This window comes from Micropterus dolomieu, linkage group LG17, assembly GCF_021292245.1.
Source record: "Micropterus dolomieu isolate WLL.071019.BEF.003 ecotype Adirondacks linkage group LG17, ASM2129224v1, whole genome shotgun sequence".
In the NCBI taxonomy this organism is placed as follows: Eukaryota; Metazoa; Chordata; class Actinopteri; order Centrarchiformes; family Centrarchidae; genus Micropterus; species Micropterus dolomieu.
In genome coordinates this window covers 16,329,287-16,345,568 of record NC_060166.1, presented here as the reverse complement: position 1 = coordinate 16,345,568, position 16,282 = coordinate 16,329,287, and the positions used below count along the sequence as shown (strand labels likewise).

The 16,282-nt window shown below is 41.0% G+C and overlaps 1 protein-coding gene across 3 annotated transcripts in view; it reads right to left on the bottom strand.

Moving 5' to 3' along the window:
* The window catches only part of zbbx (zinc finger, B-box domain containing), a 77,068-nt gene extending 61,462 nt beyond the window's left edge, over positions 1–15,606 (bottom strand). Inside the window, exons 1-6 of one of the 3 annotated variants that reach the window (XM_046074771.1) lie at positions 15,422–15,606; positions 12,575–12,773; positions 11,995–12,108; positions 2,490–2,592; positions 1,143–1,194; positions 22–137 (exon numbers count right to left, since the gene is read on the bottom strand). In XM_046074771.1, the coding sequence (XP_045930727.1) occupies positions 22–137; positions 1,143–1,194; positions 2,490–2,592; positions 11,995–12,089 (366 nt within the window). In that variant the 5' untranslated portion in view covers positions 12,090–12,108; positions 12,575–12,773; positions 15,422–15,606. Of the gene's footprint in view, positions 1–21; positions 138–1,142; positions 1,195–2,489; positions 2,593–6,071; positions 6,152–11,994; positions 12,109–12,574; positions 12,774–15,421 lie in introns of those variants that run through there. The other 2 variants (XM_046074770.1, XM_046074772.1) reach the window with 2 other exon arrangements.
* Between the last annotated feature and the right edge of the window lie 676 nt (positions 15,607–16,282).

Below are 16,282 nucleotides of genomic sequence, written 5' to 3'. Positions count from 1 at the left end.
AGTGTATGTCTGTGTTCATACCAGTCCAGCAGTCTTGACTTCACATTGTCCACAGTATGTTCCCCTCAGCCTGTTTTTTTTTGTTGTCTGAAGACCAGTGGTAGGGGGTGGAGGTGGAGGCGGTGGCTGAGGTAGAGCTAAACAGAGTGAGTAAACTGTTTTTAACACTTGGCAAGGGGGTTTAATTTAATATTGAAATTTAAATTATATTCATGAAAGTAAATACCTGTCTAATTTAAAAATAACTAGGACGATTTGGAGAAAAAGTCATATTGCGATCATTGTGAACAATATTGCTATTTACGATTGCGATTTGATTATAATGGTTGTTGTCTTAAAAGTTACTTGCACCCTGCTACGGTGTGGAAGAAGATAATAAGCAGACTCCATTGCACATAGAGAAGAGAGCGTCACACTCACTTTTTCTGTTTTATTGAATCGCACACTTTTTGCGGTTATGTAATCACGCATGACGACATTTCTATTGCGATTAGATTAATCGTGCAGCCCTAAAAATAACAGAGCCAAACAAAGTGTCAAAAATACAGTAGAGTTCTGTTACAAAGTAACAGAAACAGAACAAGAAACATTAAGATGCTTATACAACTTCAGCCAGTGTTGTGAATTGTTTTAAATGGTAAACAATAATAAAACAAAAAGGATATATTAGCTATTACAATTATGACTAATTGTATACTCTAAAGACAGTACTTTACTTACACAGTAAAGTTTCATTTACAGCTGCTTTATGCATTTAACACATATCAGCACATATTGAAAGATTCTGATCAATGTGTGATTGTGTGCCTCGGGCATCTTCAAAACATTAATAATTCTGCCAAGGTTGGCTACTGGTTACAGAGATTAATCTCTAACATGAGAACACCACAGTCTAGCCCTGTGATGGCAAGTATCCACCTTACTGAAGTTACCGCGAGTCAGACACTGAACCTTTACCTGTTCCCAGGGTGCTCCTCTGTAGCTGCTCTTGAGTGCTAACCTCTATGTGGAGGGTAGACAGAATTTCAGTACATGGTAGTGTATCAAAGGGCCAACGGCTTTTTGAGCACACATCCGTGTCAAGTCTACCTGGTGCTGGTAACACACAGCTGAAGCCAAGGTTGTGGCTGTAAACTACTCACCTGTCAGTGGTTCATCCTTCAGCACTCGGATCTTCACCTTGCCTGCTGACAGCTGTTGGGGAGACAAGGAGTGACAAATCAGTGGCGACAGTTTGTGTAAGCCCTCAGTTTCCTAACACTCCTGCACAGGCTTCCTTTTTTTATGTGTGTTTATGTATATGTAGGTATGTTTTTATATATACAAACTACTCTGTTCATATTACATTGTTTGCAATTTTTATATGGCTGCATTTTTTAATATCATAAAATAAGTTCATTTATTGTTCATTATATCTTTAGTACTCTCAAAGTGTTAATACCTGACTTGAAGACAATAACTAATTAAACATTGTGGTATTTAGGAAAAGGCTTGATCATGTTAGTATTGAGATTTTGTTTTGTTTTTTAACTATGTCAGTCTACACTATGGTTATTGCCTCTCAATGAAAATCATTGTTGTCAAATTGTTTTTGATAACCATTCTACCTCGTGGCCGCTGCAGAAATTGAAATGCTGCTATGGCTAGGTGCAAAGTGCAATCTCAGGTCGGCTATGTTCTGTTCGAGAGGTAGTACATTTCTGGGGTTTTCATGGATGGAGGCACATGGTATGTTCACAGCATACATGAAAACAGGAATTAGGAGACATCTGTTACAGTTCAGGTAAGAGTCTCCCCAAGACCCCAGTGCCTCTTGCTTCGATTCGTCTTCTCAAAGACACCTCTCCAGCCCCTGGCTTCAGAGGCAGTTGTGACAACGTCTATCAGCAGGATGAGAGGCTAGTACACCACTGCCCCCCCTAAAAAATTATTCCCCATTGTTTGTCATCATGCCTCTACACTGTTGTTGACAAAGGAGGGATGGGCAATTCTTTCATTGCTGGTGGTTATTTCTCAGCCATTATGTTTGCAAAACCTCTGACGCCATGCGTGGAAGATATTAAGCTTGACTTAGTGAAATCACGTGGAGGGGAGTTTCACAGTGTGTGCATGAGCAGTGACTGACACTTTGTTGAAGACACTTCCTGGCTCTGACTCGGGCGTGGTGAATTCTCGCAAACGTAATTAGGAGCAGTAGGAGGAGCCGAGGAGCCTGATTTTTTTCACGGCTTATGTGTCTCATGTACTACTGTCAAGATACAGTTTCAGCAAATATGCCAAAAAGTTATTTTTATTAAAGTTACCTACTGAATCTTTAAGGTCATAAACCACAAGAGAAAGCTTCTCAGAGTTTAAGGAATCTGGCTTGAGTACTCTGTTAGTTCCCATTAGTAATTAGCATGTAAACAAATGTGTAAAGTCATAATTATCTTCAAAACAGACAAATTGCCACACACATCCACAGAAGTATAGATAAATTTCTCTTGTACCTTTTGGAGTCTGTTCTCCTGGTTCTGCTTGGTGCAGTTTGTTGAAGCATTGCTGTTTAACGAACCACATTGTCCAGACTTCCACCTAAACCCTCCAGAATGCCTGAACAGAGAGACAAATAAAGAGAGCGAGACAGAGTTTTTCTTTGGCAATTGTAAATCAACAGTCTTGAAGTGCAACCCCTTTAAATTTGACACGGTTAGCTCATCTACAGTATTATAGGTACAACTTTTATAAAATGAAAAGAGAAACAGTGACTACATCTGTTTCAGTCCTTAATTTGATGTGTTTATGCTTCTTTTTTCATGAAGACATATTTCCAACAGTCACTCTGATGACTCTAATGGACAATCTGGGAGCTAAAAAAAACAATTGAGATCTTTCATTAACAACAAAATGCGACACAGGCACACTCACACTATCATTTTTCTAGAATGAATCCCCATTATGTTTGAGAGATACATTCTTACATTCCACACTAACTATAAAAAACATGACAAATTCATTCTTAAACTGTAATAGACTTTTTTGAGAGAGCAAAAACTGTGAAACAAACACCTTGCTATTCCTGTGAAATTGAAGGCAGGATAGATGTAAGAAAAGTCAGAATTAATGCATGTTAATCCAGTGAAGAATCCAAGGAGACTAAAGTATTTTAATAATAATGCCAGGTTTTAAGTAGAGCCAAAGGAACTGATGTCAAGAAAAAGAAAATAATATCAGCATGAAAAAGGCGGAACAGCACCACATAACTAAATCCTTAGTCCCTCAGACAAAATCCATGACAGAAAAAGAAAAGAATTCAGAAATCACTTTGTTCCATTAAACAGAAAGAGTGTTTAATTTATCACAACACAGTCCTTGTGTTGTTAAGAGGACTTGGAACAGCAAGGAAAAGCACTTTGCCACATGCCTTTAATACAAACAAGAATTTATCTTTGCCAACATAAATTCTGCACGTTAAATTTTCACATTACGAGATACAGTCTAAGACCAAAATTATGTTTTCCATCTCGTTATAGGCAACACAGGTCTGTTGAACCTCTCACATGCATGCACATAGATACACACACACTCACGCAGGATGCTCCTGTCAGTTGCAGAAATTGAAGAAATGGAGAGGGATCCTCATTTAGAGGTGAGTTATTCATGCTCATGTTGTTGAATTATTTATGCTATTTATGCTATTGTGATGTCTGGCTGTCTTTGAAAGAAGTTTATTTTGGATTGAGCTGGCAGCCTGTCAAGGCACAGGAAGTCAGACCCTATTTGTGTGCGTGAGAGTGTGTCTCTTTGTATCTGCCTGTGTGTGTGTGTGTGTATGTCATGGCAAGAGTTGCCAACAGCCCTGACGTCGTGGCTGTGCTGTGCTGACACTGAGGGTGGGCGTCAGGTAATCACACTGGGCGACATCACCTTTGCAACTGGACTGTCGCTAGGGGAGACAGTTGAGGCACACCCCTGTCGGTGCAGGATGACAGGGTGTCCCCTCAGGACAGGCAACCTGGAGAGATAAGGTGTGTGTGTGTCTGTGTATGTCTGTGGACATTTTGCATTAGCAAAGATCTCATTATCTAATCCAGACAGACACACATTCAATTACACCCACACATGTGTAAACATGCATTTCAAAATAATAATGGCTTAAAGTTGTTTTTAGGAAGATACAGACACATTCCCACAGGCAATGTTTCTCGATCTAACAAACACACACCTTCTCAACCTATTGCATGGACTGTGAGTGCTGCTGGCAAACCACTCAAAACAACAAAGTTTAGGCAGAACAAGTTCTTTTCAACACTTTTAACTAACAACAACAGGGTGTGTGTGTGTGTGTGAGAGTGTGTGTGTGTGTGTGTGTGAGTGTGAGAGATTGAGATTGAGAAAGGGATACTGTTGACTTCAGTCTATGCAAAGCCAGCAATGCAACGCGAATGACATGCAGTGACCTGACTACACCTGTTAAGACAGAGAAAGTAAAGCATACACAGGTACACCCACACTCACACACGACTATCAAACATTGCTGTGCACCTTTACTGTCTAGTGGATGGATAGCAGATGACAACCTCTGAGTCACAACTTGCATGTTGTTGGAAAACAAACATCAAACGCAACACCAAATGCCACCTCGTCAAAAAACATTTCTTCATCAAAGTAAAAGCGGAAGAAACATAGCAAGGAGTTTCGCATTAACTTAGAGCAAACTCATATTTCTAAATGATAAACAAATGTATTGCAATGAAAGGAGAAGAAATGCCAAGGGATTCAATGTTAACCCCAAGGCAAACACCACCTGTCATACCTGGACACACTCATGTCTAGCACAAGGACATACGCACAAAAATGCACACGGCAGTCACCTTTTACTGACCCATCTCAGCCAAAGGGAGAGCTGACAACATCTGTGTCCTGCACGCAACGCACACACACATGTAAGTGCACACACATTTGTAAGTCTAATGCCAAAGTAATCGTGTCCTTTCTCAATTCCCTTTCTCCCAGTGTGAGACAAGAGGACAGGGGCAAAAACGGAGCAAAACAGGCAAGAAAGATTGAGGCATAGAATCCTAAAAACACAATTGTTAACACATTTTAGTCCATGTGCAATGTCAGATCAAAGGGTACACATGTATGTATGCAGACATTAAGACCAAAACAAGTAGTAGGAGGAGCCAAATGACACAAATCAACTACACATATTGACAAAAAGGAGGGGGGGGGGAGAGAGAGACAAACACAGCAAATAGACAGCACAGGAAGCAGGAAAAAGGGGAAACTCAACTGTACTTTTAGATAAGGCAAGAGCTAGTGTCTGTAAGCTGTGTAGGCCTAAAGACAAAGCTACATTAAATCTGTGATTCGGGCAGGGCCAAAACAGAGAATGATGTACTGCATTTGCCCCAAGCCCCCGGTCTTTATTATCGCCTGTGTACTCTTCACAAACTGATTATACCGTACCTCCTCTCAGCAGAGATATTGTGTGTGTGTGTGTGTGTGTGTGTGTGTGTGTGTGTGTGTGTGTGTGTGCGTGCGTGTGTGCGTGCGTGTGTGTGTGTGTGTGCGTGTGTGTAGCCTGACTCTAAGACAAAAATGAACAATTCATCTACTCTGGGAGCTCTGCGATCTAAGAGAGAAGCAGAGAGAGAAAAACAGAGTGGTGCATAACACAGACGCACAGTACACTGCACAGCCTGAGCATAAATCACAGCTTGAAGATCAACAGTAAAGACTTGTCAAAGATACACTCGCATGTTCTGAGAGGGACAAGACGGGTACGAGAGGAAGCTTAGAGAAAATCCAGGTAACCTTCACTTCATACATCAGAACACCAAACCTTGTCCTTGTCTGCTTTCTCCCCATGTCAATCAGAGAGGAACTGATGGGAAACTGTCTCCTCTTTTTCATTAGAGGTGTACCAATTAATTGATTCAAACGGTTAAGCTGGGTTTCACATCTGAGAGACTGCAGCATCACCACACACAACGTTCAGATAAAAGGCAAGAGGGAACTGCAGCAACATTAATGTGCAGTTCAATTGTCTGCCTGACAGGACATGTGTATCTGTTTTATTTTAGTACCTGATAATGTAATTTACTCCATGACTGCTCCTCTTCAATCCCAGTTCATGTGCTCTCAGCTTCATCACATCTCCTACAAACCTTTCTTCTATCTTCCATCCTCTTTTGCCCTTCTTCTGTGAACTGTGTTGTCAAGAATGTCGATAATATACAACACAAACTAGGTTTGTAAGTATGGAGGTATGCTGAACTTGAAAGGCAGTAGTTAAATATAAAAAGGTATCTACCCGTTTGACATCTCAATCGAAACAAAGGACCTTTGGTTCGCAGTAGCACTAGAAATGAAAAAGGTGCTAAAATGTTCCGCTATGCTCATCTTGGCAACAGCTCTGCACAGTCAAGACTGATTAGTGACACCAATGCACATGAAAACAAATCAGCAAAGCATTATTAATCAACAGTGGCCTGTCTGAAAAGAAAGGTTGACAAATGTTTCTATTCTAAACAGGAAAGTCAAAATGAGACAAAAGAATAACTCTAAATGTGACGTTATCATTTTTCCAGTTACCTCTCAGCCACATCATATCCAGACTGCACCATTTAAGCTATTTACACTTTGTAGATGAGCCAGCTAGGTCCTTCTCCTACCATCACACACTACCTCTCACACATACACAAACTCTCTCTGTATCTTCAAGCTGGCTCACCCTTAAAATCTTTCTCAAGCCAGTAATAGTTCAATGACAAAGGGCTTAAGAAGGATTGCTGTCCTTTAGAGGAGTTGAGTGTCTCTAACCCACAAAGTGTTAAAAAAAACAAAAAAAACAAGTGCCATTATTTATGGAAGACAAGTATAAAATGATACACACAGGAAGCCACACACACACCATGTCGTATCTTGGGGCTGGCGGAGTGGTAAATGTTGCAGTATTTCAGTGTGACAGAAAACACTGTGTTATTGTGCTTATCATTTGTGCAGCCTGGACAAGATGGCCCTCTCCCCATACTGATGTATGGCTTCTTAATTAGAGTTTGGCCTCCATTGGGAAACAAAGCAGTACTCATTTACCAGGACACACACACAAGTCATCTCCTAAAACAATAAATACATTAACCTACAAGTATAATCTACTGTGGGCATTTTCTTGTTTGTTTGTGATGTATGAATTTGAACCAATAGAAATACATCATGTGGAAAGATACCTCCGTTCTAAATCACTGATACTGTAATTAGCTATGCTGCCTGTAAATGTGTGTTTGTGTGTGTGTGTATACCCTTTTTCTGGCTGTTACTATTTGAAGGAGTCTGCATGTAATATACATACTCTGCTTCTCCCTAAAGCTGTCCCAGAGTTATGCGCTCATATATTGTGATACACACCCCTATTAAGCTGTTCTCCATAACTTCATGTTGGGTAACACATCTTAGAGTTATCAATGAAATGAGAATGTTTGTTCTCATTCTGCAAATGAATTTCCTACTCACACAGGCCTGGAGGCCCCTCATAGAAATAGGCCAGGTACATACTCTGTAATGGAATTGGGTGAAAGCAAATAAACGCTATTTTGTGTGTGTGAGTGAGCTATCCAATCCATTTAAAATCAATGTGAAGATGCACATGTAAGATTTTGTTTTATTTTAATAGTCTTACACACACAGACACTCACACGCACAGCAGTAAAGGGCAAGTATAATTTTGTGGTAGCATGTTATTGTGTGTCTCTGTGTGGATGTGCCTGTTATGTGAATGCTGTCCCATTATATTTATAAGTATGGCGGAAAGCCCAGTATCCAATCCTAATCAAAATCCAATGAATGACTGTGTGTGTGTGTGTGTGTGTGTGTGTGTGTGTGTGTGTGTGTGTGTGTGTGTCAGAATGTGATGATGCCATCTCTGTGTTGACAGCTTTTCTATACAATTCATTCATACTTGATGCCTATGAACCACTTAAAACAGATGTGGCCCTGTGACAGCCAATACACTGGCATGCAGTATTGACAACCTCTCGACAGTGTTTATCACTACAAACATGCTTGCTTTCATATTCTGCCCAATGTTGATCATCAAAACAGTATAACAGAAAAAACATAATCTCTTTGTCATGATGACACCTGTCATTTGTCATCATTTTTGTTAGACTAGCAGGAAAGTTTGTTTCCACTGCTTGTGATCGGTTTGCACAATCACTCAGGCAATTTCATTACATGCAGACCTGGCCTTTATGGGAGGAAATTAAATCTACCGCAAAGACTACATGATCACAATGTGTTCCTAGGCAAGTTCAGCCTAGACTTACATGAATATGAACGTCCCTCTGATAAATATGGAACAAAATCTCAAAAGTTATTAAATGAGAGATGAGCTATGGATTTGATAAGGTAAGAGGCCTGTCTCACTCTGCGTTCTTGTCTTCTCGTGGGCTTGTGAAACTTCATTAGCCCAAGTGATTTGTACTCCCCAGTACACCGGTCCAAAAGTTTGAAGAAATTGTATTAAATTTTAATCTATAAAGTTCATGTTGTAGTATTTTGTTTTTCCTTCTTTTTTTCCAGATGACAGACTGAAAGGGCAGCTGCTTGTTATCTGAGTGCTCACTCAACAGTATCATGGGAATAACATATGGTCTATCTGAAGTATGATTTTTACAAGCCTCTGTAATAGCGCACTGGAACTTTCGAAGATACTGAACGTTACTTCTCCCCTTTAACATTTCCTTAGCCTCCCAAAATGAAATGAATATATGAGATGTATTTATATAAATAAATACAAGCGTTTGTTGGGCACATGCTGCACAAGAAAATATGTGAGCCTCTGTAGATCCCCTGCAATTACTCTACACCCTGTGATAGTTAATGTATGGCATGATGCAAACCAATTAAGTCTTATTGAAAATATAGTGGCAGTTACAGGGGCCAAACAAAAGCATGTCAAGCTGAATACATTGCCGATCAGGACTTACAGTTTTGAAACATTAAAAAGAAATGTGGTTCTTGGGTTGGTTGGGTCAATACTTGTCATGTGGTAGTCATTTTATTACTTTCATTTTAAGGATAGTTTAACATTAAATATTTCCATATGTTTTTTTTATGTATTTTTATTCTTAACATGCCCTCCCATTAACGTCTTTCACGTGTAGGGAACATTGTTGGCCATCGATTCCAGCAAAGGGATAATATGAGTATAGTTGCATACAGGTTGTAAGGACCAAGTGTCTGTAGGGCTCCACTGACCTTTAGAATAGTCCACTATAAGGGCATGAGACTACTTCATCTATGAGTGGGTTTTTCAATTCTCTGACTACTCTTTTTACCTGCCATGGCAACCATTTCTTGACCTTTATAGGTAGAGAAGTCATCGACCTCCCCCTCTCTCTCATTTAGTCTCCTCCTCCATCTATCTTTGTTACTTAGTGTCTCTACTTTCTTTGTTGATTGCTTTTTTACAGCTGTTGCAGTCTTTTTTCCCCACCTTTCTCTCTCCCGCACTGACTCCTGTCTCTCCAGTAGTCACCTGCTCTGTTCCCCGTTTGTTAGCTGTGACAGTCTGGACCAAGAAGGCCTCCTTCTGTCAAAATTAAATATTTTCTCAATATTGCCTGCCATTTATTTTTATTTTTTGTTTGCCTGGGTATGGTTGTTACGGACGGTCTAAACTCTGCAGACAAGTTCAAGGGGCTAGGCCTGACATAAATGTTCTGTCTTAGGTAAGTACCTATTTTCTTTGGCTTACAGTGGGGAAAGTGTTTTGACGGCAAAGACAGAAATAAGACCAACAATAATTTTAGTTTTTGAGCTCTGTCTCGCTGCTGCCAGCTGCAAGAGAGAGAAAGAGAGGACACATAGCCCAACACAATATCCACATAGAGATGTAAAACAACAGTAATGGTTGTACATATATCAATGAAAATTAATACTAGTACTAATAATGATTTCATGCCTTGCATGTTTCATGTTTTGTATCTGTGCCATGCTGCCGTGTCGTTACTTGCTTTGTTCCAGTGACTGTGTATGAAGCCAATACTGGCGCTGTATCAAGACTTGAGTCCAGTAACACAGTTCCCGAGTGCAAGTTCGCCACCAGTCCCTGTGTAATAAAGTGGCAGTTACAGTAATTAGGATTTGTATAGTTCTGATTGTGTTAGCTCCTGCTGGTGCGTGCAGAGACAACAGCGATACTCTATCAGAGTCCAGTACCTGCTGATTGAATGGAAATTCACGGTTGGATGCAGTGTGATGAAGATTAAGTGTATTGTGTCCAGCTGCGGCGACCTTATATTAATATCTAAACCTTATATTAACCTCTACACATCCACACGCTTACACCCTTTGCGCTCATTGACACACGCGGGAGCTCCAGCTGTGCTCCAGGCCATTTTTGGTGAGAGCAGATGTAGTGTATCTACCATTTTGGCCTGCCCGCCATTTTGGATCAAACCCATGGGATCATGTCCCCCATTTTCCTTGCTCTTCCCCCTCCATTGTTCTCACACACACCGGAGATGCTCACAAGTCTTTGAGCTAGAGTCCAAGTCAAGTCTGAAGTCTCTCGTGGTTATTACGAATGCTGTATCACCTGCTGCGTTCAATCCAGGTTGCTAATAAAACTGCATAGCTATAAGAAATTCTGTAACTGTAACCTGTTTTTCATTTACAGAGCACAACCATGTAATGTGCACTGCAATTATTGACAGCTTATTAAATACTGTAAGTCAACACAGTCCCCAGACTCTCAAACCCAGTGTAAGTTATAACTAAATAAAACTGTAAAGTTACATAGTCAACAATAAACCTGTAACCTCTTTCTAGCCAACGGTAATACTTAACGTGATGGCAGCCAGCGTGACATAATGATTACTTTAATCAACCACCACAAGTTTGGCAAGTAAACAAACGCTCATTCATCTTTTCATAATGAACGACAGTCGGAGTAAACCTCCTGTAGGTCATAGCTGAAGCAAGAAGCAAGCTAACGTTTGATGGCCAATGCTGAGCTAAACATGTTTACTCACCACAGGTTACTAACCTGTTTTGTTCTTTGTTTGGGTCTTGTTTTATGAAGTTTTAAAGCCAAAGTTTATGATGAATGACACAGCAGCTGCCGGTGTTTGTTGTCCTCTCTCACATGCGGCCGCGCGCAGCAGATGCTACATGTTACGTAGGCATGTTATAGGTAACGGAGGGAGGAGAATAACGTCGAGTCGAGTCGAGTCTGAAGTCTTTTGAGGACGAGTCTCAAGTCGAGTCTGAAGTCACTGTGTGTGCGACTTAAGTCACATTCGAGTGCGAGTCTCTAACTCCAGTCCCCATCTCTGACACTGTATGCTGTATGCTTTTGTTTTATTTATATTTTTGTTTAGATTAGATGATAGTGATTTGTTGGCTGAAGTTGTTGATCATTGATCTTTGCTGAGGTTGATAAATCCTATTTTTAATTTTAAGGAGTCGTTGCCTGTGGTTATATGTATGGTATTGTAATAGTTGGTTGTGATGGTCAGTGCTCAGAGTCACCCTTCACTGTCCCCATATTAATGTGAAATAGTGTTCAGTAATTAGCATTTACAGATGGACACACACTTTTTGAGACTTTTTTCTCGTTAGGTGATTGGTCCCTGATTCCAGGATGGTGCCCCATAGTTATTCATCTTTATTATTAATTGTTATACTATTATTAACTTTATTAATAGTTCAAAAATATCTAACAACAGACATTCAATATGATGGAGTACAGACAATACCAGGAGCGCTTCTGTGTTTTTTGTTACTGCTGCTGCACCCATCCTACACAAACTTATTCACTATCCACTCTTTCTCTCTCATCTATAACTCCCTTCTCATTCATCCCAAATCGTTCCTCTGCCTGTTTCTTTTTATTGTCTCACGTCCATTCTCACCTCCCCACTTAAGTCTGCCCCCTTTCCGCCTTGCAACCTCTCCCTCTCTCCTTTCTCCTCTTTTGCTAATACAACCGCAGCTGATACTCACCCTCTCTCCTCCTTCTCTTTAGTCATGCTCTCTTTCAGCTGCTGCAGTTTCTCCTCCATCTCTTTACTCTCCTGGGCCAGGGTCACGGTCTCCATCTGCAGTTCTTGCAGGTTCCTATGGCAACATACACATGTTCACAGATATGCAATCAATCAACAACAATCAATCATACAAATGACCTACACCGTCAGACCGGACAGCCATGCTTTCATCAATCTGTCCAATTAATCTGCTGCCCTTGCAGGTCCTTGTTGCTATGACTGATCAATAATTTAATCAATTAGTCACTGGATCAGGGTACCACCAAGGCAGACATCAATTAAGTCAATTACCTGTTGGCAAATGAGAAACCACATACGAGACTGGACTCAGTTTTGTATTGGTTAAAATGAAGAAAACAAATACGCTGCACTGAAAACTATCATACTCAAGGGCACGTGGTTTATCTTGCCTGAAACTCCATTTTGTGAAATACTCATTCTCTGGGCAGATTTTGAATGGGAACAGATATAAATTGTATGGCAGCCAAGTACTGCCATACTACCAAATGCCTTAAATCACATCATTGATCTTATCTCACCTTACCTGGCATTGAGCTTGATGGATTTGGCCTTGTTGTTAGGAAGCACCACGAAGTCATTTAAATTCATGCTTCTTTCTGGGGGCTCAGGTATTCCTCCGATGTCTTTCACTGTGCTTTTTACATACAGTCTCTTCTGCGATACTAACAGTAATGGAATAAAACTGTCTAGCACGCTGGGCCCAGGGCCTGAACACTGCTGCAATGAAATGAGCAAAATAGCAGGGAAAGATTTGCACAAATGTATAACAGGCAGTTAAAACAAGCAACCCTGTGTATTTAAATTGTATCTGGCAGACTTATGGTTGGCAACTCTTTCAGGCAGTAAAAGCCAATAAAGGAAATTAGCCAGTAAGGCAGATATATTATATTGTTTATAATAGCAAGGCAGTCACAACTGCTAGCAACTCAGCTTATAGCAAAGTGATATTAGATTAAGGTGATTAGCAACTGTGCAGCGAGTCTCGCTCAAGATGGGTAACCTCTTTGAAAAGCCCCTGACATTTCACCTTCTAGTACCTTATATATGAAACTTCTGCCCACAGTACAGTATAGCTGACTAAAATCAAAATTCAGCTTGCATGATAGCTACCTAACAGAAGGTTTTCACAGGATGTTTTTATTTGTCGTTGCAGGAAAAGCACAGGTGTACCTAAGCGATAAGCTATATCTATAAGCCACAATATCAGGATGCAGTCTTGATTAATATTATTAATCACACCTGTGCTGTCCTTGCCATGATGTGAACTTGTCTGCTGTGAAAAGTGTCTATTGTAAAGCTTCAACAGACCCATTGCTGACAGTGGACATCCTTGTGTTTTTTCTTTTTGGCAACAACAGCTTAGAATACACTGTGTTCCTAGTTTACTCCTGTTGATCAGTTGTCCTGGTTCAAACCAAGAACATTTGGTATAGCATAACGTTATAATAATAGTTATAGTCTAGCACATAACTAATGTTGTTATTTGCCCCCAGCTAGACTAGACTAGAATAGAATAGAATATACACTGTTAAAAAAAATAAAGGGAACACTTAAACAACACAATGTAACTCCAAGTCAATCACACTCCTGTGAAATCAAACTGTCCACTTAGGAAGCAACACTGATTGACAATCAATTTCACATGCTGTTGTGCAAATGGAATAGACAACAGGTGGAAATTATAGGCAATTAGCAAGACACCCCCAATAAAGGAGTGGTTCTGCAGGTGGTGACCACAGACCACTTCTCAGTTCCTATGCTTCCTGGCTGATGTTTTGGTCACTTTTGAATGCTGGCGGTGCTTTCACTCTAGTGGTAGCATGACACGGAGTCTACAACCCACACAAGAGGCTCCGGTAGTGCAGCTCATCCAGGATGGCACATCAGTGCGAGTTGTGGCAAGAAGGTTTGCTGTGTCTGTCAGCGTAGTGTCCAGAGCATGGAGGCGCTACCAGGAGACAGGCCAGTACATCAGGAGACGTGGAGGAGGCCGTAGGAGGGCAACAACCCAGCAGCAGGACCGCTACCTCCGCCTTTGTGCAAGGAGGAGCAGGAGGAGCACTGCCAGAGCCCTGCAAAATGACCTCCAGCAGGCCACAAATGTGCATGTGTCTGCTCAAACGGTCAGAAACAGACTCCATGAGGGTGGTATGAGGGCCCGACGTCCACAGGTGGGGGTTGTGCTTACAGCCCAACACCGTGCAGGACGTTTGGCATTTGCCAGAGAACACCAAGATTGGAAAATTCGCCACTGGCGCCCTGTGCTCTCCACAGATGAAAGCAGGTTCACACTGAGCACATGTGACAGACGTGACAGAGTCTAGAGACGCTGTGGAGAACGTTCTGCTGCCTGCAACATCTTTCAGCATGACCGGTTTGGCGGTGGGTCAGTAATGGTGTGGGTGTGGCATTTCTTTGGGGGGCCGCACAGCCCAGCATGCTATGGACTGGCCCGCCCATTCCCCAGACCTGAATCCAATTGAGCACATCTGGGACATCATGTCTCGCTCCATCCACCAACGCCACGTTGCACCACAGACTGTCCAGGAATTGGCGGATGCTTTAGTCCAGGTCTGGGAGGAGATCCCTCAGGAGACCATCCACCACCTCATCAGGAGCATGCCCAGGCGTTGTAGGGAGGTCATGCAGGCACGTGGAGGCCACGCACACTACTGAGCCTCATTTTGACTTGCTTTAAGGACATTACATCAAAGTTGGATCGGCCTGTAGTGTGGTTTTCCACTTTGATTTTGAGTATAACTCCAAATCCAGACCTCCATGGGTTGATAAATTTGATTTCCATTGATAATTTTCGTGTGATTTTGTTGTCAGCACATTAAACTATGTAAAGAAAGGAGTATTTAATGAGATTATTTCATTCATTCAGATCTAGGATGTTATTTTAGTGTTCCCTTTATTTTTTTGAGCAGTGTATACCAAACACAAAATGAAAAACAAACCAGCAGTTAATATAACACACCCAAAGCCAATACAAAGTGACACTACAGTTACCAGCTCACGTCGATATGTGTGGCTTGGCTTAAGTCTCATCAGTCACTTTATACATGTGTCAAATGGAAAAATGTGGACTAACGTTAGTGCTCTAGTAAATTTAGATGCCCCTCACGAAAAATATATTATACAGTAACCAAGGAAGAAAGAACCAATGTAAAGAGAGGTTTGACTAAAGATAAGTTACTGGTGAGTCATCTAAAAGGTTTAACTAACATTAAGCAGACACACGTATTTAACTGAAAGATAGTAAACGTGAAGCCAACTGTGGCTTGTTAGCCTACGCTGCTGGTACCGTAACCACGTACAGCACATTCACTTCACACTGCTGAGAACATTTAACCTGGCGTTACCTTGCGCACTCCGTGACTCTCCTTGGTTTACCAGCTTGTGATAGCACAATCAGTATTAAGTATTTTTGATTCGGTATGCTTTGTTGTCGTTAGATTCCAACTAATATTTCAATAATTCACGATTTGTATCAATATTTCAGGTTTTCGCCGGCGGCATGCTCCAGTCTCTGTGCTGAGGGCGTTTGTGTTGGGCTGTGGGTACCACGGCAACCAACGTCTCTCTCGCGATAGCTTTGCTGCAGCTGGTTTACCGGAGGCCGTTTAGTTTCACCATGCGTTTGTAGTTGTGAACTTTTCCCTGCCTGAATCTGTTGATTAATCTTCAACTTTTAAAAAAAATAATTATTACAGTATGCCTTTGTTTGTTCAGGGAATAAACATCGGATTCAAAGACATCAACTCCCCTATTGCCTCAGTAATCATGGGCAACGGGAATTCCCTTCTAATTAAAATCCTCACAGCATCAAGATAAATGTTATAGCTCTGATTAGTGCTTTGAACCCTTGTTTTTTTTTTCCAACAGACTGTAGAGTTGTCTTTAGTCATCCAAGATTATGCTGCTTAGATCTTTCGTGTTGACAATCATTAGAGATCAGACGCAAAATAATTTCCCATTCGCCCCATAAGATGTGTTTTGAATTTGATAAGACCAAAGTGAGGGATACAGTGTACGTGTGCCCAAGATGGTGGTTATGTTTGTTTACAGGAAAAATGAGCCACCATGTAGCCAATGTGTTTAGTACATAGAAGTCTACGCAGTAGGCCTATGTCCAAACAAAGAGAAATCTCAAAACTTCTTCAAAAATCAAAAGAGCATGGAGAAGAAAAGGGACATGACAATATACTTAACTATTTACATTG